Source organism: Aulonocara sp. 'chitande type north' Nkhata Bay, linkage group LG16, assembly GCF_057382095.1.
Source record: "Aulonocara sp. 'chitande type north' Nkhata Bay isolate Kocher_YH1m ecotype deep benthic linkage group LG16, A_spYH_male_GT1.1, whole genome shotgun sequence".
NCBI classification, from domain to species: domain Eukaryota; kingdom Metazoa; phylum Chordata; class Actinopteri; order Cichliformes; family Cichlidae; genus Aulonocara; species Aulonocara sp. 'chitande type north' Nkhata Bay.
The window spans coordinates 33,755,243-33,776,980 of record NC_141359.1 but is presented as its reverse complement, the minus strand read 5'-3'; the positions used below and the strand labels follow the sequence as shown (position 1 = coordinate 33,776,980).

General features: G+C 38.0%; 1 protein-coding gene across 3 annotated transcripts in view; it reads left to right on the top strand.

Moving 5' to 3' along the window:
• The window catches only part of LOC147311907 (inactive dipeptidyl peptidase 10), a 145,363-nt gene that overhangs the window by 103,553 nt on the left and 20,072 nt on the right, over positions 1–21,738 (top strand). For all 3 annotated transcript variants that reach the window (XM_086266235.1, XM_086266234.1, XM_086266236.1), the window contains exons 6-17: positions 4,492–4,544; positions 4,813–4,894; positions 7,883–8,003; positions 9,855–10,009; positions 13,234–13,331; positions 13,418–13,541; positions 13,636–13,674; positions 14,775–14,882; positions 15,328–15,419; positions 15,496–15,543; positions 17,146–17,267; positions 21,295–21,342. In XM_086266235.1, coding sequence (XP_086122361.1) covers positions 4,492–4,544; positions 4,813–4,894; positions 7,883–8,003; positions 9,855–10,009; positions 13,234–13,331; positions 13,418–13,541; positions 13,636–13,674; positions 14,775–14,882; positions 15,328–15,419; positions 15,496–15,543; positions 17,146–17,267; positions 21,295–21,342 — 1,090 coding nt within the window. The remainder of the gene's footprint in view (positions 1–4,491; positions 4,545–4,812; positions 4,895–7,882; positions 8,004–9,854; positions 10,010–13,233; positions 13,332–13,417; positions 13,542–13,635; positions 13,675–14,774; positions 14,883–15,327; positions 15,420–15,495; positions 15,544–17,145; positions 17,268–21,294; positions 21,343–21,738) is intronic.

The window sequence follows — 21,738 nt, the reverse complement described above, 5'->3', positions numbered from 1 at the left end:
GTACCACAAAGCAGAAAAGCAGATTCAAAACATGTACTAACAACTTCTGTCATGTGCTATCATCATAGGACAACGCTATTGCTTTGTGAGGACAAGCTGTCAGTTTGTGCATAGACTGTAGACAAAGGACCCAATTGCCGAATATTGCAGGTATAATATCAAACAAAAGGAAAGTCGGGCTGATCAAAGTTTCAAACAAGTTTCAAACATGATCCAAAAAGTCCAAACAGAGGCAAGGCAAGGCAAGGCAAGTTTATTTGTATAGCACAATTCAACAACAAGGTGATTCAAAGTGCTTTACAGAGACATTAGAAACAAGAACAAATAAAAAGCATGATTTCAAATTGATTAAAACAAGCAAATAAACTAACTAACTAATTAACAAACAAACAAACAAACAACAGTATATAAAATCAGAACAGATAAAATCAGAACAGTAGATAAAATCAGTAGTTAAATGTAAGTTTTGAAATTTAAGCTTAAAGTGTGGATTTGGTGCTTTATTCAAATGCAGCTGAGAACAGGTGAGTCTTCAACCTGGATTTAAATAAACTGAGTGTTTCAGCTGATCTGAGGCTTTCTGGGAGTTTGTTCCAGATATAAGGAGCATAAAAGCTGAATGCAGCTTCTCCGTGTCTGGTTCTGACTCTGGGAACTGATAAAAGACCGGATCCAGATGACCTGAGGGATCTGGATGGTTCATACTGGGTCAGGAGGTCATTGATGTATTTTGGTCCTAAACCATTCAGAGCTTTATAGGCCAGCATCAGAACTTTAAAGTCTATCCTCTGACGGACAGGCAGCCAGTGTAAAGACCTCAGAGCTGGACTGATGTGGTCCACTTTTTTGGTCTTAGTGAGGACTCGAGCAGCAGAGTTCTGAATGAGCTGTAGTTGTCTGACTGATTTTTTAGGTAGACCTGTAAAGATGCTGTTACAGTAATCAAGCCTACTAAAGATGAATGCATGGACTAGTTTTTCCAGGTCCTGTTGAGACATCAGATCTTTTATCCTTGATATATTCTTGAGGTGATAGTAAGCTGACTTTGTTATTGTCTTAATGTGTTTTTCTAAGTTTAGGTCTGCATCCATCACTACACCCAAATTTCTCGCCTGGTTTGTGGTTTTTAGGTGTATAGATTGAAGTTCTCTGGTGACCTGTAATCGTTTTTCTTTGGCGCCAAAGACTATTACCTCAGTTTTGTTTTTGTTTAGCTGGAGAAAATTGTGGTACAACCAGTCATTGATTTCCTCAATGCATTTACCAAGAGCCTGTACAGGGCCTCGGTCTCCTGGTGACATTGTGATATATATTTGTGTGTCATCTGCATAGCTGTGATAGTTTATTTTGTTGTTGTTTATAATCTGTGCCAGTGGGAGCATGTAGATGTTAAACAGAAGGGGTCCCAAGATGGAACCTTGGGGAACTCCACATGTGATACTTGTCTGCTCAGATGTGAAGTTACCTATTGATACAAAGTATTTCCTGTTTTCTACGTATGTTTTGAACCAGTTTAGTACAGTTCCTGAAAGACCTGTCCAGTTCTCCAGTCGTTTGAGTAATATGTTGTGGTCAACTGTATCAAATGCTGCACTGAGATCCAGTAAAACTAGGACTGACATTTTTCCACTGTCTGTATTCAGACATATGTCATTAAACACTTTGGTCAGAGCGGTTTCAGTGCTGTGGTTCTGTCTAAAACCTGACTGGAAGGCATTGTAGCAATTATTCTGTTTTAAGAAGTAACTGAGCTGTTGAGAAACTGCTTTTTCAATGATCTTACTTAAAAACGGGAGATTTGAGATCGGCCTGTAGTTGTTCATTTGTGTCTTGTCAAGATTGTCCTTTTTCAGTATAGGTTTGATTACAGCAGTTTTTAGTGATTCTGGAAACACACCTGATAATAAAGAAAAGTTGACGATCTGTAACAGGTCTGACTCTAAAGTCTTTGAGACCTTTTTGAAAAAACTTGTTGGCAGGACATCTAAACAGCAGGAGGAGGAGTTCAGTTGACCTAAGATGTCCTCCAGGTCTTTGCTGTTAATAGGTTGAAACTGTTTCATGGTGTTTAAACAGTTTTTTGGTGGACACAGTACATATCCTGGATCTGCTGTTGATGTACCAATTGCTTGTCTAATTTTTTGGATTTTTTCAGTGAAGAATTTGGCAAAGTCATTGCTGGCCATGGTCGAATGAAGTTCAGCTGCCACTGACACAGGAGGGTTTGTTAGCCTGTCAACTGTAGAAAATAAGACCCGAGCATTATGGCTGTTTTTAGTGATGATGTCAGAGAAGTAGGACCTCCTTGCATTCCTCAGTTGTAAATTATAATTGTGAAGTTTCTCTTTATAAATGTCATAATGAACCTGGAGGTTTGTTTTTCTCCATCTGCGCTCAGCTTTCCTACAATCTCTTTTTTCATTTTTCACCAGTGTGGAGTTTCTCCATGGAGACTTTTTCCTTCCAGAGATAACCTTCACCTTAATGGGAGCAATAGTGTCCATTACATTTAACATGTTAGCATTGAAGCTATTGACGAGCTCATTGACTGACCATCTGGGCAGGTCAGGTGTTAATGGGAAGACCTGGTTAAAAATTGCACTACTGTGTTCAGTTATACACCGTTTTGTGATCACTGTTGTTGATATATTTGTGTGGGCTGAGATTTTACTTTCAAAGAAAACACAGTAATGATCAGACAGGCCCACATCAGACACAGTAACCTTTGAAATGCTCAGGCCTTTGGAGATCAGTAGGTCAAGAGTGTGTCCTCTATTATGTGTGGCCTCTGTTACATGCTGAGTCAGCCCAAAGTTGCCCAGAGTGTTACTCAGGTCTTTAGTCCCTTTGTCCTGAGGGTTGTCCACATGAATGTTAAAATCCCCAGCAATAATTACACAGTCAAAAGACACAGTCAGAGACATAAAAGATACCAGGAAAAGCAATTTACAAGAACATGCCACCAAACACTCAAGATTATATAACAAACACAATGACAATGGGCGCTTGGAGTACTGGATACAGGAAAGAAACCACACTAGATAAAGTCTTGATCAAAGTAAAACCAGAAAAACCTAAAAGACATAAAGCTAAACATGCATACAAGAAGATTTACACTAAACACGGAGACTGTGAGAAAACTAAATATGAGAGAGAAAAATAGAAGCTGAAGCTAAATAAACACTCAAAATACAAAATACAAAGTTGGCTATAACAGGCACCCAAAACTAAAGTGCAAACTAGACAGGAAAAGATATCACTATAATATAATATAATATAATATAATATTTACAGCTTTTTGTGTTGTTTATTATTAGTTGATGATTCTGATGATTATGCTGAGGGAATGTCCTGTATTTGACCAATACATCCACTATAACCTAATCTTTATCCTTGTGGATAAATCATGTGTGGAATATGTCTACTTATTTATAAACTGTAAAATGTATAGAAGTACTATAAGTGCAAGTCTTCGGTCCCCAAAATCATCAAAGAAACATCAAATCAAATCATTCATTTCCCTCGGGATGAATAAAGTATTATCAATCAATCAGTCAATCAAAGTTCATTCTTCAGTTATTCAGTTTGTAACCTTCTTGTTTCGGTTTACTCTCACTGCTTTCAAATATTTCCTCAGTTTTCCATCCTCTCTTAGTTTTTGTCAGATTTTAAGTTTTTATTTACTAGACGTATCAGATTACTTCAATACAAATCTATTCCAGAGACCAATTTGTTGTTTTCATATTTTTTTAAATGGCAATTGTCAGGCTTAAGTGCCACTAATGCAATCCAATCACAGCTGTTGCCCCAGAGTGTCAGCTGCATTGTGTGATAAAGTACTCTCATCATAGGTTCTATGACAGAAGAGTAAAGCATTGTTACCATTTCACTGTAATTTATCTAAAACTGGAAACCATCCTGTGTTATTCCTGTCACTGTCCAATTAAATACAGAGAATTTGAGGCTGCACAAGTATCACAGGTCTACAGATGAAGCAGAAGCACACTGATGAAAAGTAAATCATTTTTTTAAACTGCAGCTATATCCTTTATATAAACAATAACTAGTTGTCAACCCTTGGAAAACAAAATTAGCAGCATTTTACGTGAAAAAAAATTCTAGTACATTCAGACTTCTCTCTTGCTTCAATAGAAAGCCAAAATGTTTCATTAACTTGTGTTCTCTTTTGTGAATGAAAGCAGAATTACCAATTAAAAGAACTAAAGCACTACCCTGCAATCAACAGTTCAGCTGCCATATCCCATTGGAGACTATAGTTTCCTCACCAAATTGAAATGGTTGCATGTGTGTCTTATTTGCACATAAACAGCATATCACACTGTTATTAGCAGTCTCCAAGAGAATAAAGACGACTAAAATACCATGAAAAATGTCAAAAATATTTTGTGGTGTGTTTTCTACATTAGTCTCAGAATGTGAATTTGCTGACATTTGCTGAAAAATTTTTTTGTTTGTGTGTTTTATTTTTAGGTCTACCAGCACTCTTTCCTGGCATCATACCTCCTCTACAATCTATACACAAGGTAAGGAAACATAGAAATAAATCCTAAATAATATAATGGGATGATTTCTTTTTCAGTTGACCATCCTTTAAGAGCACCAGTGTCACACATCTTAGGACAAAAATGTCAGCATGCTATCTTTAACAGATGAATATAATCTTATATAATATAGGTTAAAAGTTAAACTGATAGTGCAGAGCTAATGTTCACCTCACTGAGATTTCAATGACAGTGTGTCAGTGATTGCTAGACTGATTTTGTGATACTTTTATCATTACCATTACATCAGGGAGGTGCGGGAGCTCAATCCTCCAGAGGTGTCTGACTCAGTGCTCCAGTTTGCTTCATGGGGTGTTCGGGGTCAACAACTGGTAAGTGACTGTAGAGCTTTATAAAGGTCACTAAATCTTAAAACAACCATGCTTGAATTATATTCTTAAGCTTTTATTGATTCAGTGGTTAGTTTACCTCAGGATTTATTCCCTTGGTTTCCATAGGCTTTCCTGGATGCTTGGTTTATAGGTTGTCACATTAGCTAAAGCAAAGCTGTTCTTCCTGAAGTCCACCAAAAATTTAAAATGTAATGTTGATGTAAAACTGTTGTTAAAGGGTTTTATACACAGCCCCACACTTTCAGAGGCTCAAAAAAGACTGAATAACTGATTGATGAGCAGTTTTGTTATTCACTGAAGCTCTCAATATGAGGTCCACAGGAATGTCAAGGCAAGTTAGAGATGCAATCACTGGGACAAAGAAACTTTAAACAAATCTGTCACAGAGATAAAATCAAGAATCTGGTTCATTCTTTAAAACAAGAAATGGACACAACAAGGACCCCTTCACAACATCTAACTGAGTGAAGAACATTCTTGTGCATCGTTTTCTGTCTACAGTCCAGAGATACTTTTATGAATGGAAATACAAAAGGCTCCAAAACACCGGATAAACTCAGAAACAATAAGGCAAGATTAGAATGTGCCAGAGAACATCTGAAAGAGCCTGCAGAGTTCAGAAAGAGAAAACAATCCTTGGAGAAATGAAACCAAGATGAACTTGTATCAGAATGACAGCAAGATAAAAGTATGGACAAGGAAAGATAAGCAAAGCAAAGCAAAGGCTTCAAACTGGACACATTCAAAACCAATCCATTATTCAACATCTATTTAACCACTGATTGCAACCCGTTAAATGTAACTTATCACACTGCATTTATTTGGTATGCATCTCTTCCTCAGCCATTGCAGCACAGATCATTCCAGCCCATAATTCTTTTCATCTCATAAATATTACAGTTAAACAAATGCATGCAAAATATTCACAATAAAATCCTGCCTCTGGATATGAAAAACAATGCATAAATAAATCATCCTTGAAGAGTCAGAAATCATAAACTATATAAAATGTAATTTGATATACAAGTTTAAGCTTTTCCAGTGACCACCCAGACTGCAAATGAGCTATATCCCATCCCATCATGAATTTCTTAACATTGCTTTAGGCTTCAGGCATTTAGAAATAATTGAGACACAAATCAATTGTCAAGCTAAAAAAGCAAAAGCAAACATAATGTCATTCATTTTCAATCAGAAATGAAAAAGATTTTTTTTGCATCTCCATTTAGAATTGTTGCTTTTAGATCATTATGAAGTCAAAGTTTCGATAAGTCATTATAGGAAAAAAAAACACTGTAATTGGCTTGTTTTTCTCATTTTTCTCTGTGAAGTCTAGCCCCAGTGCAATCAAAATATTTAGTATTTTGGTGTTTATTTTTGTATTTATTTATTTATATCAAAAGCTAACTAACATTTTTTAACATTTTTCCCAACAAGTCAATTTTGCCTTCTTCAAATGTATATAGTTATGATTATTACTAATGATGACATAGATCTCAGAGGGTCAAACTGTTAATATTTGTGGATTCAAAGATGCAATAAAAGCTATTCAGTTCAGAATGCAAAAAAACAAAAAAAAGAAAACAAAAGAAAAAGAAAAAAAAAACTAGAAATCCAAACCCACACACTAAATAATGCAAAGTATCGAGCACCATGGGAAGGACACAGATGCTTCACAGATGGACAGAAATAAAGACCTGGACTAAAGGGAAGGATAGCATTATACACACACATACGCACACACTGAGGAGGACCGAGTGAGAATCTGGAAGGAAAGCAGGCATGGTTGAAGATAATCAAGACAATAGCAGGGAAAAAGTAAAAGTCAAACACGAGAGACAGCAGCAAACTATCAAAGCAAAGCAGGAAGTGGTCACAAAGAGAAGGAAACTCACACAAAATAAAATATAGAAGAACACTGGACAGGCAAGAGTGATGTAAATCTTCTTATTATTTCATGAATCATGTTTTACAGGGTTAAGACATAAGATTAGGACAAAGATCCAAAATATAATCAACACAAGAATTAACCCTCAAAAAATAACAGCCAATGCTTCAAATACTGGAATACAGAAACCCAAACTCGAATCTATTAACTAAGCATTCAAATCCTAAACCATCAGGACCAGAATATAAACTAGTTTTTGATATTTTATACATCACACGATGATGCAATCAGTGGAGAAAGTGATCAGCAAAAGAACTCAAAGATCTGTGAACAGAATGAGATGGAGCCCAGGCCTTTATGCATGCACAAAGGTTTGAAATTTTTCTTTGCTCAGCAGGGAGAAAAAACAAAACAAAATCCTGAATAAAGATTGTTTGTGACTTGAGAGAACAGACAAACTACCCTTAAACCAAACAATTATTGTGAGGAGAAGTCAGTTTCACTAATCAAGCTGTTGCTGAAAGACATCTTGTTGGGCGACTGGAGCTCTCTGTGTGAGTAATGCCTCCAACGTGCCATGCATCATGCACCGAATAATCAGTCCATTATTTTCTCCAGTGAAGACAAGGAAGGTAATTAAGCATTCGATAGCATATTTATCTCGTTTCCTCAGTATTTATACCTGCCCCCAGTGGAAACTGTTCACCAGGAAGCCCTGCAGCAGTGTGTCATGGTGCTAATGACAAAGTAGTTTTCATTACTTATGAGCTCTCCCATATTTATCTGTGTTAGATGAGCCACTCTCTGAGTGTGTTTTTATCAATGGACCAGTCGCAGTGATCCTTTACCTATTTGTTCAGTGGAGGTGTTCCATCACCTTGGCCCAAAAAGAAATTGGGCCATAATTTTAAAACTAGTACATGTCTAAAAAGCAATGCATCTTAAAATACATGAAATAAATCAAGCTTGGGGACATAAATACAAGCTGGTATTATCTTTCTCTTGTTTTCATACATTACGGTATCTTCTCTCTTTTGTTTACTTAATACATTAACTTTTTTATTTCCTCTATTCCACAGGTGTACATATTTGAAAACAACATCTACTACCAAATGGATGTTCAGAGCAGCTCGTGGAGGCTCACGTCATCTGGGGAGGAGGGGGTTGTCTTCAATGGCATCTCAGACTGGCTCTATGAGGGTAAGTATGAGGCTGCAGGGTCGCAAACTGCCACAGAAAAGTTTCTGCTTTTTAGTTCACAGCTACTATTCTGTAAGATTCTGCATGCCTCTTCAAGAAATCTTTGTAATGAAAGTACAAACACTAAGATCATTTTTTTATGGACTACATTGTTTTTGTTTGATTTGTACCATCCTATCTTAATCTACTATACTATACTTAATGTACTACTATCTTTTCTTTTTCTATTATTATCTTAATGTTAAATCCTAAACATATATTAACATCCTATTATAAGAAGTATGTACCATATCTCCTCATCAACAAGCAGGCCAATCTGAATGAAACGTTCCACAAACATTGTCAGACATTTTCCTGTTGTTGATGTTGTTGTGTATTCATCATCCCCCTGCAATCAGCAATGCAGTTTTGTTCAAGTCACCACTAAATACAGACACTGGCCTGCAGGTTTGGTGATAACTAGTTCAACTCACTCAAAGAACCTTCAGAGAACTTCTGTCCAAACCTTCTGCCACTTTTAAGCTTTGTAGTGTTAGACTTTTCAGAGTTTCATTGTGTAGCTCCTTGCTGATGTTTTACATAAAATGTCTGTTAAAACGTTTATTTTTAAGTGCTGAACAGACAGATATTACCTTCAGACAGATATTTACCTGGTAGAGAACAAAAACAGAAAAAAGACGCTGAATTTCAAACTCATTGGTCATCATGGAGAAATTATAGGAGAAATGGATGTGGTAGTCCCACTCAGCCTTAGTAATGTGCAATAATGTACAGTAACCACTTATTAAGAAGGCAACATGTATGCAGCTGTGGAAAGAAACCTCTATATGGGCAAAAGGTTCTTCAGATCACTGCTGATGAGATCGACATGAGGTAACAACAGAAGCAAACTGATTTTAGAAGTCCCTAACCTAAGTCTTCTTCAATCTGTCATGTATGCTGGCACTGGACTCAAAAGGCAGGACTCTGAACTGTGCAATCAAACAAGTGGGTTTATTTACAACACCGGTGATATGTACATATGTACAGTGAGATGGGGAGAAGAGGGCTCCAGGGATTCCAAGGCTAGGTCCAGAGGTGGGAAAAGGGGAACACACGCTCACACTCCACTATGTACAATCCAAATCCAGATTCCACACCGTCCACTCCAACACTACGCTCACTCTGGAGAGTGAATGCTCAACTGGGAAGGGTCCAGGGAAGACAGGTTCAGGTCTATACAAGGGAGATTGAGACAGATATCAGAGAAACACTCAGGAACACAGGGAGATCAACAAGAGACTAAGCCAGGGTACACTAACACTAGTAAGTGCAATGCTCCAGTGAGGCACACCACTCCAACCAGGCTCCTTAAGTATGGTTGGTGTTTATCAGCCGTGATAAGCCACACATGCGTGTGCATGTCTGTGAAGATCAGGTGACCACTGGAGTCAGGCAACACACCCCAGGACAGCCACTGGTGGATCATGACATAATCTTTTACAAAAATAAGCTTCTTTTCATATACAGACTTCAACTGCCCAAAGATCAGGACCAGAATGAGTGTTTTATTGTAGCAGATCTTGGATACAGTTACAGTTTAAGTTCAAACCAACCTGATAGGACTATTATCTGTGCGTTTTATTATTTGAGTTTGTTTTATTGTAAATGCATCCAAATAAATGCAAATAATATTTTTTATTTTTATGCAGTAAAACTGTACTTTGTTTAAAGTCTCACCACTTTTCATTTAATTTTAAAAAGTTGATGTAAAAATCTGAGTATTGTGTACATTGCATTTAAAAAAATAACTCATTAAACTTCCATTTCTTTTGACTTGGGCTTTCAGATTGTTTTGGTTTGTCTTTGCAGAGATGGTACTGCACACTCAGGTGGCCCACTGGTGGTCACCAGACGGCTCCAGATTGGCTTACCTCACCATCAACGACTCCCTGGTCCCTACAATGTTCCTCCCCCGTTTCACAGGCTCCCTTTACCCTAGAGGAAAAGAGTATCCTTATCCAAAGGTGGGACTCATAAAAGTCAAGCTTAAACTGTGTTTAATTATAAAATTAAAGGTAGTAAAAACTTGACATCACTGCTCTGATGCTAGGCTCAGATGTGCTGTTCCACCCAGAATAACCTGCATTTAGAGTAGTTGGTACTGTATAACCAGCTGAATCCACTATAACCTGAAAAGAGGATAGTGTTCTTTTTTATTGCAGCTATATTGTATCAAACCGGTGCGATCAGTAATACAACTACTGGCTCTCTCCTTAAGCTGATCCATAAAGGTTAGCAAATCCTTTTGTTGTTTAATTCATGCTAGCGCTGTCTTGCTCCCTTTGAAGAGGGATGGCTGCAGGAATCTGTGGCACTGGGAGGGAAACAAGCATGATACGCTTCAGCAAGGCAAGTTAACACACCTCCCATCTCTTGATGTGGATGTTTAGCGTATCAAATGCCTTTTAGATGGGAGATTGGTTGAGGAAAACTGTCAGAATGAGGGTCATAAGGTGGAGGGCAACCTCATTTGTTGGTTTAGACCTGACCACAGATGGGGAGGAATGGAAGGAAGATGTGTTGTTAATGAAGCACTGCTCCTGATCTTAGAATTGCCCATCCAGTGAATAAAAAAAAACCTACATTGACATTTTGTTGCTTACACCCTTGAGAGAGGTCAGAGTTGAGATATTATGGGACTAAATGAAGCAGAGATTTAATTGCTTTCTCATTCATTTTGTCTTTGGGAGCAGTGATGCTGCTCGGCAGTCTGACAGTTATACCTCTGGGCCAGTCACTCTGGGATACATTTGTGTGGGTGTCTCCTCTGTGAGTGAATACATGGTAAAAAGCACACCCCAGTGGGAGTCTTTTATGGACACATTATTAATAGTGACAAACTGTTCCACACTGCACCCTGGCCTATGCTAGATTTTCCTGACCAGCCTCAATGTGTGAACAACAAGGCCAGAGATGCACATTGGAAATGCAGTATTAAAGTCGTCTCAAGAATTGTATCATAACTCAGTCCACAATCGATGATATTGCTATGGTTTGTTTTTATAGGCAAATAATTTAAGAGAAAAATGAGCCATTAACCAGCCTATGTGGTCGGTTGGATTTTGGGAGTGTAAGTTTCTGTACAAACAGGTCATTTGAGCTGAAAGCTAAGCAGCTCACCATAAAAATGTTTGCATTTATGTGTTGTTTTTAATATTCATCATCTCATTTTATCATGTTAGCATGCTTAAATTTGATAATTACATTGATAGTAGATAGCACAGTCCCACTCCTGACTTAATGAATCATTAGTCAGAACTCCTTAGCATCATATTTGAACAAATCCAAAGTATAAGTTTTTAATGTGCATGGTTAAAGTTGTGATCAGGCAGATTTTAACTGAAGCCACACTTTTTCTGAACACAGCTGAGCAGTTGTGGTGCTCAGAGTATTAAAGAGAATCTCCTAAATGGGATATAAAATTGCAGTTTGACAGAGGGGATTTTTGTGAGTGCTTAAACAGTTTAGAGGTAGACATTGTATATTTAAAGGTAAACCAGCATTGGTACAGGTGCATATGCAAATTTTGCTAAAAGCATGGTTTGCTAATGGTTTCACTGCTAAAGGAACAAATAAAGTAGGTATCTAAAGAAATGTATATTGGTCGTTAACAGCTGCAAACAGATTAACAAGTGAAATTAATGTAACAAATATGATAGGATACAGTTCACTACTGTGAGAAATTGGCAACCAGTACAGACAGTATACTACCTCTTACCCTATGAGAGGAAGGGCTAAGCTACACCCACCTTCCAACTTGATATTTTATGGCCGGAATAGCCGGGGTGTTTGTACGGCGAATCCAAAAGCAGAAAAGGGAAAGACGGAACTGAATCAAACTGAACACGTACATGGGAAACATGAAACTGAGCAGTAGAAATAAAACTCTGTGACATGACTTGACGTGGAGACAACAGACAACCCAACAAAGAACAGAGGGAGATAGAGGACTTAAATACACAGAAGGGTAATGAAGGAAGCAGAAACAGCTGGGGAGACACACTGAACATGGAAACACTAGACCTTTTCAAATGAAAACAGGAAACATAGAGAGACACAGACATGACAACCAAACTTGACAATAGGACGTGGAACACACAGACATGAATTACATGACAGACTCGGGGAACAGAAAGGAACACAGGGAGAAGGACATGGGCAACGGATAAGGGAGACAAGAGGGAGAGGGAAACACAAGGGGAACCTGCATAGACAAGGAGCTCACACATGACAAACAGGAAAAGACTCATGAAGGCTAAGACATAGATGAAACATAGACTACAATACCACTCAACTAAACCCTAACTAAATAACAACACAAGTTTGCATTCATGCAGGTAACATAAGAAAATCAAAAATACAAAATAAACTCAAAACGTTGGGTCACAGACCCAGCCCCTGACAGGATAAGTGCTTAAAAAATGTATGGATGCACGGACGGATGGATGGTTAAAATGGTTAACTATGACTTAGAATTGCTAAACACAAAATTATAACAAGGCCACCTCAGCTAAAAACATTAAAGTTGTTGTTGAGGGTTTGGGGTTCTGGCTGAAGGGAACTTAAGATAAAAGACAGTTGGTAATCATCTCTCAATATTTTGATTATCACTGGTTACATAAACTACAAAGTAGTAAGTTACTGGGTTACAGTAGTAGAAAGTATATAAAAAACATTACTCTTGCTAGTTTTCAGATGTGCTTATTTCATCAAATTACTGCTCTATCATGTCTTACCTTTATGTGGCAAATGTGATCAACAGAACAGGATGGAGTTTTCCCCCCCAAAAAATGTATCTTCACAAGAAAAGAAAGTGAAGGATTGGAGAAGACATGAATTACGACAAATTACTGTCATCTTTGTGATGTGTTGCTTTGTATTTTTGAGATTTCCTTTGTCATATAGACTAATGAGCTCCATTTTTGAAGGATGCTCAAGTGAAGGGAAACAACTGACATGCCCAAGGGGCTGCACAGTACGCAGCACAGTTTGTTGTCTACCTTTTTAATATTCTCATTGTATTCCCTTGTGAAGTCCTATTGGCATAAATGAAAGCACATAAAAATAGCAAACAATTACTCAGTGTTGACTCCGATCCCTTCGTTGTGTGCAGTGTATTGTGGGTTTTTACATCAGATTTGATTAGGATCCTGAATATAATGATAAAGTTATGGTGTGTTCACTTTAGATGTGCCAAATCAATCCGTCTGTCAGACTCTATGTCGTCACTCTGGATGGCAGCGCTCTCACAACTGAACTGAAACCTCCTGACAGTTTTGAGAAAAGGTATGACTTAACCCGTTTATGGGACGTAACACTAAAATTTTGATGATTCGGGCTTGTTTTAGACACCATTTGCTTGTCTTCCCTAGTGAGTTTTACATTACCATGGTGAAGTGGGTGACAAAAGAGAGACTGAGCGTACGCTGGGTGAATCGAGCTCAAAACATGTCTATTCTTTCACTGTGTGATGTAACACAAGACATCTGTACAAAGGTTAGAAACCTAATTATCATCGATAATTCCTTAATCTTCAAAAACATAGTAAATATATACAGGTTTTATAACCTTATTTATCTTTTCAATTCAGAAACATGTGATGACATCGGACAAGTGGCTGGATCGTCAGGTGAGGACTTTAGTCAGTGACATCCTAAATAGTTTTTTTCTTCATTTATTTTTTTGTAAGAAATGCTTTTAAGATACTACTTACTTTTAATTTAATGTTATGGGACACATATATTTTAATTCTATATATAGCTGATTATATATTATATATCTATACATATATCAGCTAACAATGCTTTGTATTTAGCTTGCAAAGATTAGAGGCATTTTCTCCACCCAGTAACGAGTGATAACCTCATTCATTTCCCTTAGATTGAGAGCCTCAGCAGAAAACTAACAGTTGCTCTTTCTGACCTGTAGCTGTGAACTAGTTTTTCTTAGCTTCTAGGTGGTTCTTTAAAATATGAAGTAGAGCTCTTTAGCATGCTCTGTAGCTGCTGACAGATAAGTATAATCATTACTTGTCACCCTATCAAATACTTCCACAATGTAAAGGTTGGGCTGTTATCTTGCTAGCTGACCTTGCTGACATCACTGTAGGAGTGGAGACATTCCACTTGTACAGAAACTAGATTTTCTGTTCCCCTCTTTTGTCACAACAAAAGTTAACCTTTTAACAGTGAGACATTGCTCATTTGAATAAACAGTAAAAGAAAGTAATAAATACCTGATCTTATTGCACTGCACTGATCTTACTTAGGACCTCCAAACTAGTGACTGCAGATGGCTGCTCCTCTCCAGGCCTGGTTCTGCTGAAGGTTTCTTCCTGTGAAAGGGAGTTTTTCCTTCCCACTGTTGCCAGAACACTTGTCCATAGGGCTTTATCTGATTCTTGGACTTTTCTCTGTATTACTGAAGGGTGTTTACCTTACAATATAAAGCTCCTTCAGGTAACTGTTGTTGTGAATTGGTGCTATATAAATAAATAAACAAAGTGAATGGAAATATGGCAGATCAATTGGGATGCAAAAATGATAAGGTGGCTATAATGACCAATTCTCTTATAATCATTTTTTGTAAGACGACAAAAAATGACAGCATTAGAAGGAAACCTTCTAATGCTGTCATTCTATTTGAAATTAAACTAATGAAAGTGAAATGATGCTCCAGTTATTTTCTTTGTAATGATATCATACATTTTTTGTTTATTTTTTTTCCTAGAGGGAGGAGCCAGTGTTTTCCAAGGACTGCACAACATTATTCATCACCATGCCCTTGAAGCACGGTGGCAGCGGGACATTCAACCATATCACTATGATCTCCAACCAAGTAAAACTTTTAATGAAATGAATACATTTACTCAGGTGTTTTCAGTTTCCAGTTAAAAGCTTTATGTTGGTGTGCTTGTTTATTTTTGTTCCCTTATCTGTCATGCCCACAGGAAAGGGCTTACAATTATTCATGCAGTTCATATGATTCCATTTTGAAGTCTCATCATTTTAAATTACATCCTAACTGCATTTCCTGAAACACCAGATACTAAAGAATACATTTACTTGAAAAAATTAAGCACAGTGTTTTATGGTAGTTCCACTGGAAGCAATGGATACTGTGTGCCAGATTAATGCATCTTCCTGCAGAGATAATAAGCAAAGTCTGAGATTGAATAAAAGGGTTAGGTAGTAACGTTAACACCTTTAGGTACACAGAGTGCAATAGAAGTCATGCTAACATAGTTTCTCTGTTTTGTTGTGTTCTTTCTTACTTTTCTCAGTCTGACAGTCAAGAAGTAAACATGCGGCACCTGACCTCAGGAAGCTGGGAAGTCTCTCAAATTCTGGCCTATGACGAGGGCACAAACTCTGTGTAAGCATAAGTTACTGACACTGTAAGATTTACACTATGATAATTCTTTGCAGCTGATTAAGTTTATGTCTTTCAGTTATTACCTGAGTACAGAGACAGGAGCTACTCAACATCACTTGTACAGGTACCTCAGCAATTACTCAGTTTTCGCATGAAGACACAATCACACATGAAGCAACTATATGATGTTGTGGAAATACCTTTAATTGGTTTCTTACTAAAACTTAGTTTACAATATTCTAAGCAGATTAGTTAAGACACAGGCAATGACATCACCCACTGGTTTTTGAACTCTGTGATAAGACTTCGTGATAACTTTCAGCAAACGTGAAGCCATTCTTTCTTTCATTAAAAGAAAAAACAAAACTGAAGCACAGTCTTGTTGGATCGGCCTTTGTACAATTAACCAAAAACTATTGCATCGGACACCAGGCAGGTTAAATCTAGTGGAAATCTTTTGGATGCCATGTTACCTATGCAAAACCAAAACTGGCATTTTTCACTGTGGCTTGCATATGGATTAAAGAAATAAAAGTCCACATGCTGAGGTGATAGCGCTAGACAACACCAAAGCACCTGCAAATATCCGGTCATCCAATAAGTATCAGCAATGCAATGGAGACAGGTCTGTAGATACAGTACAGGTGATGAGTTTTGGTTATACTTCAAATTAAAGTCAGAATGGATCTTAGGTACTTTGAGTGCAGTATTATTGTTGGTGTCAACTAGGCTATTTTGTGTATTTCTGAAGAAAAAAAAAAGATTTCCTGGGATTTCTACCACAACAGTTAGGCCTAAAGGAGTTTAGTGAGCCTGCTGGCACAAATATACAGGGAGCAGAAGATCCAAAATAGGAATGTTGCGTCTATAAGAGGTTGAAGGAGAATGGCCAGACTCGTTGGAACTGACAGAAAAGCTACTAGGCTACAGAAGCCTTTGGATGTCATATTATTACCTGTTACTACTGTGATGAGCAAAAAAGCAGTTCAAACTGAACAACACATCCAAAGTTGAGGTTAAAGGCCTACAACAGCAAAAGATCATGTTATCTTTCACTCTTGTCAGCTACGAACAGAAATGTGAAGCTCAAGTGGACAGCTTTAGAGTGAAAACTGTAACCTGGTCTGATGATTTCTGCTGGACCGCAGATGGTGTGTCAGTATCAAACAGCATGAATCCATGAACCAAACATGATCGGTGTCAACAGTCCAGGCAGCATCAGAATAGTGATCCTTATAAAGTGTTTGGTGAATGCACAGATAGGAAAGTGTAGCTTTTTCATCCTCCGCATCAAACCAAAAATGATGCAACATTTTCTTTTATATTTTGGCACACAAATCTCCAAAATTCTAGTTGATTCACTGTTATGAAAGCATGGCAGTAGCACTAATCTAGCTTGGTGATGAATAGATTTTATTCTGCACTCTGGGGGTCCATAAATTATTGTAGAACAGGACAGAGCAGTGAGATAATGATTTATAAGCTAGTGAATAATATCAGTGTAAGAAACATGATGAAAATATGTCATTTCTCTTTGTGTGTAAGAATTTGATGTCATACATTAAAACAGTTGAATGAAAGTCCATTTCAAATTACCATGTCTTACTTTTCCTCATTTTATCTTTTGTCTGCAGCTAAATAGACTGATTACAACTCAGAAAATATAAATCATCTATACTAGACTTGTTTTGTTCTCACTCAGCTATATGTTGTTCTCTTTAAACAGGGTCTCCAGTGTGGATCCGTTTCATAAAGAATGCCTAACCTGCTCCCTTTTCAAATCAACATGCTCCTACCATGATGCTGTGCTCAGTCCCACCTATCAGCATGTTCTTCTCAACTGCAGAGGTATCGCATGTAGCAATAACACCATAACCAAGTGCTTTATATCAAGGTTACGATATCTGAGCAGCTGAATCTGTGTGACTTTACAATGTATCTTTACTGTTCTTCTAGTTGCCATTTTGGCTCCAAAGTGGGGGAAAAATAAAGTTTAGTTTTCCTGAAATTTATTTTATGCTCTTAGGGGGTAATGAAAAGAAAAGGTTTACAAAAAATGATATGATATGAAAGATGAAATAATGTGGATAGAGGCTTCAGTAAAGGCGAAGGTGACTGGACAGTCACAATGAGCACTACTATTAATGCATATTTCTCATTCCATAGGACATACACCTCATTATTTCACATTATGCGCACAAACCAAGAGCATGAAAAAAAAGCTACACTTCAACTTAACTAAAATATTGAGAGGTGGTTAAAGTGGGACAGAACTGTTCACAATGGCGTTCCAGCACCTTCAGTTAACAATATTACTGGTCAGTGACTTAATTTTTTTATATGTTGCAGACTGTCAGCATGGAGATACCTGATTTTTAATAAGAAAATAATGAAATCTAGGCTCAACAAGTATTGCAAATATCTTAGGGTGACCATATTTTGATTTCCAAAAAAGAGGACACTTAGCTCAGTCATGAAGAACTTGCTTAAAGAAACATATTAAACATATTTAAAAGAAGCCTTCTCTGTGCGGTTAATGAATTATGAAATAAAATATGTCATATAGGCTTTTACAAGTCAACAAGTGCAAAAAAACCCCACTTAAAAACCTCTGGAATTAATAATGGTACAGAAATAATGCCTCATCTGCATAAGAAAAAATAACAGTACTGGGTCGCTATGAAGGCTTGATTGGGACAAAAAAATTGATCAGTGCATTTTGACTAGAGACCGGCCCACCAGGTATTATAGACAAAGCCATAAAGACTGTCTTGTTGGTATATGTATGATTTCTATACATTTTACATCAGATAAAAACTTTGGTTGTAAGATTCAGGAAATTATTTATTAAAAGCGAGACATTTTAAATGAGAAAAAGAAAGAAAAGTATTTCTTTGAGCCCCCCTTTCCCTGTTAATGCCCTACCTGGCCCCCCTGGCAAAACTTTGCTAGACCCGTCCCTCCACAGTTACCAGCTGTCAGCTACATAGAAAAGGATCCTGGTGTTATTTGCCTCTCAGAAACAGTTAATAACTTCCCTTCAACTCATTCGTGTCACCTTAAAGGTAACCCTGTTTCTCCATCACCTGTTCAACTCTGATGATTCATTAAGGACATCTCCTGGTTTCATCTTCATGTTTCCTTCTCACCACTTATCCAAACTGATATCATATCACTATCAGTAACATTATAGCACCGGCCCAGCTGTATAGAAACTCTGTCGTGCTAGCTAGTACGCAGTACGAGTTATTGTAACTGACTATAAAAAGTCAGCACAACGAAAATAAACTCCACCTAAACTTGGTTTATATCTGACCCAGATAGACTGCAGGTCATAACTTCTTACCTGAAGTTTAGTTCATCCGACACTCGGCCGCCTCGAGTCTCTCCTCCTCCTGTCTCCCCTTTCCCTCATCCGTCTGCTGGCCTCTGTGGAAGCTACGACATAGACACCACCAAACAACCGAGTTATTTTTACACATCTGCAAACATCTGGCCAATCCACCACCTTTCATTGTTTATACCATTACAAAAACAACAACAACAACAAAACCATTGGCCCGTAAAAAAAAAAATCACCATCAGCAAATGCCCGGTATGCCCGATGGCCAGTCCAGCTATGGTCGGTAGGAGGGAAATTTCTTTTGCAGTTCGTCTGAAAAGATGCACTTGCGCTTTGGGGTCTTTTAAACATCATTAGGCACGTTGATGCGCGCTGTTAGTCCCGTCTGTGAGCGCAGAACAAGCGCCCACAAAACAGCAGTTCGGGGATGACGTCTCACACATGGGTCCTCTGTCGGAATACAGGAAAAGGAAATTTTTATCAATCTCGAAAATCCCCCCGGACGCCCCGGACAGAACGTGAAAAGTGGACATGTCCGGGGAAAAGAAGACAGTTGGTCACCCTAAAATATCTACCAATTCTTACATTTCTCTAGCAAAAACTTCTCATGACAATCTGTGCAGTCTAAGTAGCTTGGAAAGGAAGTGACTGGACGGGACTGAAGCAAGATGTGAGTGGGGGTTGAGGCACTTGGGAATGGATCTCAGAAACGCATTGTAGGTGGCAGACACTTGGTGTCTTAAGCCATACCCTCTATCCAAAGATCATTGTTCATAGTGGACATGGGTTCTTACACTTCTCTTTCAAACCATCTGTCTTCTCAGTCCAAAATGTGAACATTGGGATCTTTGAAAAAAGTGACCTTTATCCTTTAGATGCACATGAACAGCTGAGTCTTATCCTGTCAAGGTGGCTTTTCTATGTTGTGCCATGTATTTATGGAGTGGATGTTAGGTTTCTCCCATGTAGAGGTCTGAGCACTCCCCACTGCACTTCACAGCATACACTATGTGGCTTAGCTTGTGTTTGGGACCTTTGTCCTTGGGATGAAGCAGCTTTTGTCTTAACCTCCACTAAGGTTTAAATACCTGGGACTCTCTCTCTAGTTTAAGAACTGAAGAGGCTTCTTGAATGAGAGGGGAAACATCTTCAACTTAAAGAAGTCCAGGGGAAACTTAAAGAAGCCCAGTATCTCAAGCTCCTTAGGAAACACTGATCTGAATGACGGAGAATCTGTACAGAGACAAGCTATGCAGTTTGTCACAAAATGTGTCTGCTAGCGAAATGTGTGAAGCAGGCTGTGATGTTTATGGGCAATGTTACTGTGTATGTCAAGGGTAAAGACATCATAAATGCTTATATCCTCAGAGAGCAGTGAATTTTGGAGTAGAAGCACAGGTCAACCTGTGCACAAAGAAATCTACTGGAGTTTAACAAATTATTATGTTACTAAGTATATATCTAAATATTTATTTTCCCCATGCTGCTCTGCTACACCTCATCTTAGGGTTCCCCAACCTGCCAAATCCTACTTTAATCCCTGGTCATGAGGCTCTATGGATGCATCTGACAACCAGCGTGATTGGCTCACATCTTTCCATTTTGGACCATTGGTTGGATTTTCTAAGGCAGATGCAGGACATCTGTCATCGTTGCATTGCATCTTTAGAATTCTCCCATAGATTTTTGCTCAGCACTCATTGAATGGTTTGTCACTCTACTATACCATTTCTGGAGGGAGTCCATGGAGAAGACAAATAAACCAGTTTCCTGACCAAAGTTATGTTTGATTGAGTGTTCAGTGCACAATCTCTTGTGATAACCTAAATTATGTTTGAATTATCCTTAAGATAATTAAGTTATTATCATGGACTGGGGCAGAGAGCGGACCCAGATGCAGGAGTCAGCAGACAAATTAAACTTAAAATCACAGCTTTTGTCTCACTGTTAAAGAAGGCAAAGAAAACAAAAGAAAAAACAAATATGGAGCTGCAGGGTAGGAAGTACAAGCCAAACCAGACTGACCGAGACTACGCACAACATGAGGAAGGATGTGACAAAGAACAAAGGGAGACAGCCAATATGTACACAGAAAGATATTAGGCAGAGTGGACACACCTGGAAGTGCAGCTGAACAAAATCTAAGTGACAAGTTGGGTACAGGGGCAAGAGTGGGAAGACATAAGGTAAATAAACATGGAGACATAACTGACTTCCAGAGATACAGAAATAAGACTAGGACAGACTAGACACCAAAAGGAACTAGCAAAAATCCAACCAGACACCAAGAACTAGAAACAGAGATAACAAAACTCATTAGGTTCACAATGCTGGGTCAAAGACCCAGGGACCATGACAGTTATAGGAGTAAAAGAAAATGCCATTGAGGCCTATTTTTATATCTATATCTCATTTGCTATTCTATCATTCTTTCTAGTGTTCACTTTCTTCTTTCTTTCCAATGTCCTTCTAAGGAAAATACAACATTGAGAATAAAACACAGAACTAACTAATATTTAAACATTTCTACAGGACCTGGAATACCCCAAACAACTCTCCACAAACTACATGATATGAACAGTAAGTTTTCCTGCACAGATACACTTAAACAAATCTACTATTTAGACTTTCACTCATTACATTTATATGGGAGCCCAGATAGATTTTTTCCACTGTCAGTACACTTTGCCTGTCTGAAAAGTGCATTAATTGGTCAGCACAAGTTTGCAGATTAAGTCTGTGAGACTAAGTCATTAAATCATCATTCAGCAGGTTTACGTAATCCTATAAAATGGGCATGAAGATGCAATTAGGTGAAGCATTAAGTGCTTGAAATTTTGTTGAGTATATATCAGAGGCACTCAGAACAGCCTCTGGGGAATGATCAACTTCTTCCGCTACTACAGACTTCCAGATTGAGAGTTGGTATTATCATTTCACATTTTTATGTAGTGGAACATTTGTCCAAAGTGCACT